The sequence below is a fragment of the Dasypus novemcinctus genome, chromosome 10 (assembly GCF_030445035.2).
Source record: "Dasypus novemcinctus isolate mDasNov1 chromosome 10, mDasNov1.1.hap2, whole genome shotgun sequence".
Lineage (NCBI taxonomy): Eukaryota > Metazoa > Chordata > Mammalia > Cingulata > Dasypodidae > Dasypus > Dasypus novemcinctus.
The window spans coordinates 41,798,659-41,806,017 of NC_080682.1; the positions used below are offsets into that span (position 1 = coordinate 41,798,659).

General features: G+C 36.6%; 1 protein-coding gene and 1 pseudogene across 1 annotated transcript; one reads left to right on the forward strand and one right to left on the reverse strand.

Moving 5' to 3' along the window:
• Positions 1-3,529: 3,529 nt before the first annotated feature.
• Positions 3,530-4,511, reverse strand: LOC101429326 (olfactory receptor 4C5-like). Its single transcript, XM_004458009.4, has one exon. It carries the CDS (start codon positions 4,448-4,450, stop codon positions 3,530-3,532), a length of 921 nt encoding a protein of 306 aa, XP_004458066.3. The 5' UTR covers positions 4,451-4,511.
• A 1,791-nt stretch (positions 4,512-6,302) lies between these two features.
• Positions 6,303-7,082, forward strand: LOC111764010 (large ribosomal subunit protein eL8 pseudogene; annotated as a pseudogene).
• Positions 7,083-7,359: the final 277 nt, after the last annotated feature.

Below are 7,359 nucleotides of genomic sequence, written 5' to 3' on the forward strand. Positions count from 1 at the left end.
GAAATTTGACCAAATTCAAAAGCTAATAATTACAGGCACTCAGATTTAAGTCCAGAGTGATCTGATTTCTAATCCTGAAGGGTGTTATTTTACCTCATAAGACACTGGAACTGTTATGTGTCTACACAATGTATATGATGAAAGAGGAAATGCTGTATGGGGGAAGAAGATAAGAATGACGTTGCTGATTATGTCAGAACCAAAACAAACAAGGAGACAGTTGAACACCATGTGAAAGAAAAATTTCTGAAAATTTTTTTAGGCCTAATGCATGCACGGCAAAAATATATTTCAAAAACAAACTCAAATATTTTTCGTGCATGCTAAAGCTAAAAGAACTCATCAGCTGCAGACTCAAAGTATAAGACATATTAAACAAAGTCTTTCTTACAAAGGAAATGCTATTCTAGGTGGAAATATAGATTTATGCAAAGGAATGAATATAACCAGAAATAGTAACTGCATGAGTAATATATAAGATTTTCTCATATTCATTAAACCTATTTAAACTGCTATTAACTGTTAAGTCATAAATAAACACCTCCTGAATATCCTGCGTGAATATGATCTTTTTTATATATGACCTTTTAATTGATGATCAAATGAGAGGACTTAGAATGGATTTACGGCAGTTCTCACTCTCAGCTGTATGATTTGATAGGCATGGAAATAATAGCTCTTTTTTGCATGAGTGCCTAGGACTCAGTATATCATAATTAATTTGGAAGATTAGACCCTTTTCTTCTATCCTATAGATGAGAATCATCAGACATAGTGTGAGGGTTTATGTTGATATGGAGAAGTCAATGAGAATATCACAACTCAGCCAATCCCCCTTTTCAAATTACACCTAAAGCGGGGAGAGGCTTTATAAGGGGGACGGCTTCCCTTACATTTCCTATCCCTCAGTATCCGAAGTTGACCTGATTGCTATCTTGCCAAAAACCATTTGGATTGGTGTAATTCACCTGTCACTTTAAATTCAGGATGTTCCTATAATAAAGGAGATGGTGAGGAGTAGTATAGGCATCTTCTACCCACAGAGAAAAGCACCATTAGAAAAAGTTATTTGAACAAGAAGTGCTCTTGGTGATCTAGTAAAACACTTGTGTACTTTTGTCAATCTGATTTCTTGGTTTTAATTCTGTCTGTAAGAGGATATCAGCAGATACAAATGATGCTAACCCTAAGTGAGAATTTCTTGGCAATAGCATAGAATAACTATAACAATAGCACTCCATGTCTAAACTCTAGCTCTAACTGTAGCTCTACTTGTATCTCTAACTTTAAAGCCAACTCTAACACTAGCTCTACTCTAACCCTAACTCTAACTCAAAACTCTAACTCATTATCATACAAACAAGAAAAGAGATGGGATGGGCTTTATAATCCCCTTCCCTTGTTTGTTTTTTGTTGTTGTTGTTGTTGTTGTTGTTGTTGTTTTGCTTCTTGGGCTAAAACCCACTTTAGGGCTTAACATTTTTAGGGTGCTCTGTTGATGGGTGCTAGAAGTAATATTTCTGAAGAAACAAGAAGGGGCTCTATGTCACATGCATATTGCCTTTAAAATTATATAGGAGCAAAGCAGATGGAGCTCAGTGTTTGAATGCCTGCTTTGCATGTACGAGGTCCTGGGTTCAATCCCTGGTACTTAAAAAAAAAATTATATAAGAGCCCTGCACATGTTTTTCTTTTGGAACAAGAAAGCATAAAGGTGAAAAGTGATTATCAATACAATGATTGATGCAGAGGCTTGAGGATGAGAGTATGATTCAGTGATGGTCTCTATTTTCCTGGAAGGTAAGATGACTAGTCTCCTTCTGAGATTAGAGGAAAGTTTATAGGATAAGGACTACAGGAAATTGATAGAAAATTGGAGTATATGCAGAGAAGAGTATGTAGAAGTGGGAACTGTCCAGAACAGCTCAAAACTTTAGCCAAGAAGCATTGAAAAGTGAGTTCAGATTGGAGTTCATAATTGTTACTACTCCCTTTTTATGATTGTATAGCTTCTTTCAGCATTACCTTCTATGTTAGGTAAATGGAAAAAGGTGATGTCTAAATTTATGGCTTAAATACTTCAATTTGGGTAGTGAGTTAAACTGAAGCAGAAAGAAGCTCGAATTGGATTTTGTTTTGTAAGGGTTGCTATTTATCCATTCTATCCAATTAAAGAAACAAGATAATGCAAAAGCTATGCAAATCTATTCGCATTTTTACAGGTCTTTGTAAAGGTGAATTTAGTCAATGCGTTAGACAGAATAAGTACATTTTCTGTGACAATAAATGAACCCTGAAATATTGAAGATCACTCTCAATTTTATTTCCTGATCAGGAAAAATCCACTGAATATTGGGTGATTCTGTAGGACAACTGTCCATCATGTAGATAATCAGTAATCCAGGCTGTTTCTTCTGTGTAGTCCCTCAATTTGATGCAATCTCCATGCTTGGTGAAACAGGGTAAAATACAATAGATAGTAGCACATTTGTTCCTTAATATTTCACACTAAGCATGGCACACATCACTTCTGTGAGCAATGAGCATGGACTTACATAAATACAAGGGAACTGAAAATATGACCCGAACACAAGGATATTTTGCATTAACAGATCAACAAATGGGCTAGCCACCACTGACAAAAAGGCTTTCTCATTTGGAATGAATTGTTAATGTAACTGTTGAATATTAATCTGTTTATAATGTATATTTAACATAAGATTTAGCATAGCTAAGGACTAATATGTGTTAATTCACTTCCTAAGAAATAGCAGTGTTCACTAATCTCAGCGGACTTCTGCCCTGGTTTTGATCTGGATCTTCTTTTTGTATTGTAGATTCTTTCTCTTAGAGCTGCTTTGTGTTTACATCTCAGAGGATTCCCCATTTCATTGGTCTGCAACTGGCAGGCAATTTCCTATTAAAATTTGAAAGTGCAGACTATTACTCAAAAATGATAAATCCTGTCTTTTGTACCAGCTACTTCTATTCTTTCACAACCTACTTTTGGTCCTATTAGGTAAGGCACAAATCCATCCAATAGAAGTTATTTTGGAAGTGAAGGGCTAGGTAAGCTTTTTGAAAGAAATAGAGCTCCACATATATCTTCAGTCTGGAAATATCATATGAAAGTTTGCTAAATGGCTGTACCTGGATTAAATTATATATCATTCCTTGACTTTAGCCAGAAAAAATTTAAAAATCTTCCAGATTACAGTGTAAATGGTATTTCCTCAAGCCATGCAACACAGCAATATTAATTTCAGGATGAGTCCTGCCATTTGACTTTCTCTGATACCATTCAATTAACTTCTGGTTGACTCTTATCTCTCAAAAAAAAAAAAAAGCCCATCATCAAAGTCCACCATCAAATATTAATATTTAAGAAAGAGGAAATATTATAGATCCTGGATAGCAAAGGACTAGAATATAATTAAACTTAAAAATTGTGATTGCAATACTATTATCATTTGGATTAGACACACTTCTTAACATATGAATAGATTTTATTTCATCTAGTTTATTCATATTAATTGATATCCAAGATCAACTTTTGGCTCCAGAGCTTCCTCACGGCATTTTTCACCTCTGCATTTCTGAGGGTGTAAACTAAAGGGTTTAACATGGGTGTTACTACAGTATAAAAAACAGCCACCGCTTTATCAATAGGGAAGGTGCTCATGGGCCAAATGTACACAAATATACAGGGTACGAAGAATAAGACGACCACAGTAATATGGGAGGCACAGGTGGAGAGAGCTTTCTGCTGTCCTGCAGAGCTGTGAGTTCTAAGGGAGCATAGAATAAAGACATAAGAGGTGATAATAATAGAAAAACTGAGTATGCACATCAGCCCACTGTTAGCAACAAGAAAGAGTCCAAAGATCTGAGTATCAGTGCAGGACAGCTTTAGCAGAGGGTAAAGATCACAGATGAAATGGTCAATGACATTAGGGCCACAAAAGGGCAACTGTACCATAAAAAGGATTTGAATCAGGGCATGAAGAAATCCCCCGGCCCAGGACACAACCATCAGCAGACCACAGACCCTCCAGTTCATTGTGATCATGTAGTGCAGGGGCCTGCAGATGGCCACATAGCGGTCATAGGCCATCACCGTGAGCAGGATGATCTCAGCTCCCACAAAGAAATGTTCCGCAAAGACCTGAGTCATGCACCCCCTGAAGGAGATAGTTTTTTTTTCAGCAAGTAAGTCAAATATCATTTTGGGAGCCATGGTAGATGAGGAACAGACATCTAAGAAAGATAAGAAAGACAGAAAGAAATACATGGGGCATCCAAGCCCTGGGCTGGAGGTGATTGTCACTATAATGAGTAGGTTGCCTGCCAGGGTTAAAAAGTAGATGACTGTAAACACAAAAAACAAGAGTTTCTGTAGCTCTGGGCTTTGTGTCAGGCTGAGCAGGATGAATTCTGTCACATTGTTCATTGCTTCATGAATCCAATTTGTTGTTTTGATAGAAGATTTATCTGCAAATAGCACAGGGATTGCAATGGTGATAAATTTTGATCAAACAAATAATATATCAATCATGATAGCATTTCTGTAAGATTAATGGAAACTCCTGAGTAAATGAATCCCAGCCTTAAAGTTGGTTACACACACACACAGCATGTTTCCCTGACTATTGTAATGCCACATACAATTGCAGGAAATGAATAGTTCCTTTCCAATCACTGTCATATATATTTTCTTCCATAGAAAACAAGGAATAAAAAGAAGCCTGTAAAGAGAAGAGACTTGACATATCAGTGCCTACTGCCATGTGTTTCTTTTTCATCACACCAGCCAATAAGTTTAAGTTACAGAGTCGGTTACCCTGGCTAATTTTACCTTGTTTCAGAGTGAACAGAAAACATCAAGCTATTTCAACGTGAATTTAAGGATGATGTAGTGATTTTAGAATCCTCAGAAACGAATGTATAATAGAGGCTGCAGTATGATACACCCTGACAGGTTTGTGAGTTTCTGCTACTTTGAAACAGATTTGTAAATACAACAAATTCTTTATGGAAAATCCTAAGGAATGATGTGCTCTAGAAAATAAAACAAACAGCATTACGCAATGTATGTACACACACATTACTTGAAACTCCTGAATTCACTATTGTAGAACTTTAGTCATATTTATATTTCAGTGGTACTTTGCAAATCAAAAACTCATGTTGAGGAAGATTTTGAAATGCTTTCTGAATATGTTCTGAAAACAGAAATACTTTAATTTGATGCAACCAAAGCACCATAATTTAATGGACAAATTATATTTTTTAGTATAAACAGACTTTTTTTGTATTCTGTTTTCACTGATAAGTTGCCATGTGAAGTATGTATTGTCCTTTGTATTACTGAGCCTAAACTTTTTCATATATAATGTAGGATAATAGCAAAAGGCATAGACGAACTGAAAAATATCATTATACTTTAGTTAAAGTTTGTATCCTAGAGCTAAAAATAGTTTTCTGTATCCTTCTAAATTTTTGATAAAAGAATCAAATAAAATACATACCTTAATGTTCTTAGCTATCTATATTTTATTATAATATCAAGAGAGAAAATAAACAAAGGAAATAAGTGAGACTATAAATGAACTAAGTACTCACACCTCATGAAGTTAACAAAAATTGTGGTTATATTAGGATAAAGTTTGAATGCAGGAAAAGATACATCAGAAAATAGAAAATATTAGATCTGGTAAATAAATTCAAAAGCTGAGTGATAATTTAAACATACTATTAAAAATATGAACATAGATAAGCTGAATAAGAATCAATTATGGTCTATTCCTCAATGGATATCAACTTAAAGACTACTGAAAAGAACATTATGACTATAACACTGGTAGTAATAAAAAGTATTTGAATAGGCATTTTTCAAACCAGAGTAAGTTTTTTCTGTATATTATTATCAAACAATGGGAAAAATGAAATAAGAAAAAAATTTTAAAGTATATATTAAAACTTAAAAAAATACATAAATCTGTTTAAAAATAGAAAATGACTAGATAAATATGTATCTATGTCTCTATGGTGAAGGGACTGCTAAGCAAAAATATATATAAAATATAGGACAAATATGATAACAACTACATAAAGTCATGGAGCACACTTGAAAATAACTGCAAAAATTATGACCAACTATTTCTATAAAAATAGCATTTACCAAAAAAAGAAAACATTCTATTCACAACAATTATTCTGAAAAGCGCAAAACTAATGAAAAAGTAATTTCAGGGGGGAAATGAGACATCAAGAGTCTTTTGTTCTCTCGCCCGCTGTCCAAGATGCCGAAAGGAAAGACCAAGGGGGAAAATGTGGCCCCGGTCCCTGCGTGAAGAAGCAGGAGGCCAAGAAGGTGGTAAATCCTGTTTCGTAAAAGACCCAAGAACTTTAGCATCAGACAGGACATTCATCCCAACAGGGACCTCACCCGCTTTGCCAAACCGCCCCGTTACAGCCGGCTGCAGCACGAAGGGCTAGCCTCGACAAGCAGCTGAACCCCCCGCCCCCCCCCCATCCACCACTTCCCCAGGCCTTGGACCGCCAGAGGGCCGCGCCCCGCTCAAGCTGGCCCGCAAGGCAAAGCGGGAGAACAAGCAGGGGCTGCCCCCCGGCTGAGCGCAAAGCTGCCGGGACGTCCCCACCAAGAGGCCACCTGTGCTTCGAGCAGGGGTGAACGCTGTCACCACCTTGGTGGAAAACAAGAAGGCCCATCTGGTGGTGACTGTACGAGACGTGGACCCGATGGAGCTGGTACCAGGCTGGGACGGCTGTCCACGGGAAGACCTGCACCACCGCAGCCTTCACGGGAGTCACCTCGGAAGACCACGGAGCACTCACTAGCTAAGCGGGTGGAAGCTGCTGGAACCAATTACAACGATAGCTATGATGAGATCCGCAGTCACTGGGGAGGCAATGTCTTGGGTGCCAAGTCCGTGGTTCACATTGCCAAGCTGGAGAAGGTAAAGGCTAAAGAACTTGAAACTAAACTGGGTAAATGTACACAGCTGACTTTTCTGTACATAAAAATAAAAGTTCTTCAAAAAAAGTCTTTTATTTCTTAAAATATCAAAAAGAGTGAGAAATATTTTGAAGTGGAAGGTCGGCAAAGGTTTATGAGAGTTATATTATTCAGTATTTGCAAGTGTGTGTTTGTTTAAAATATTCTGTAAGTGAATTACACTCTAGGTAATAAGAGCTTTATAATTGCTTGTGTTCCTAGGTCTGGTATTTATTACTCCAAGGACTCTCTACTAAACTTAAAAAATGGGGAAAATTATAAACACAGGTTGTATTTCATAATATTTCTATAATACAAAAAAAGTGAAAACAACTCAAATG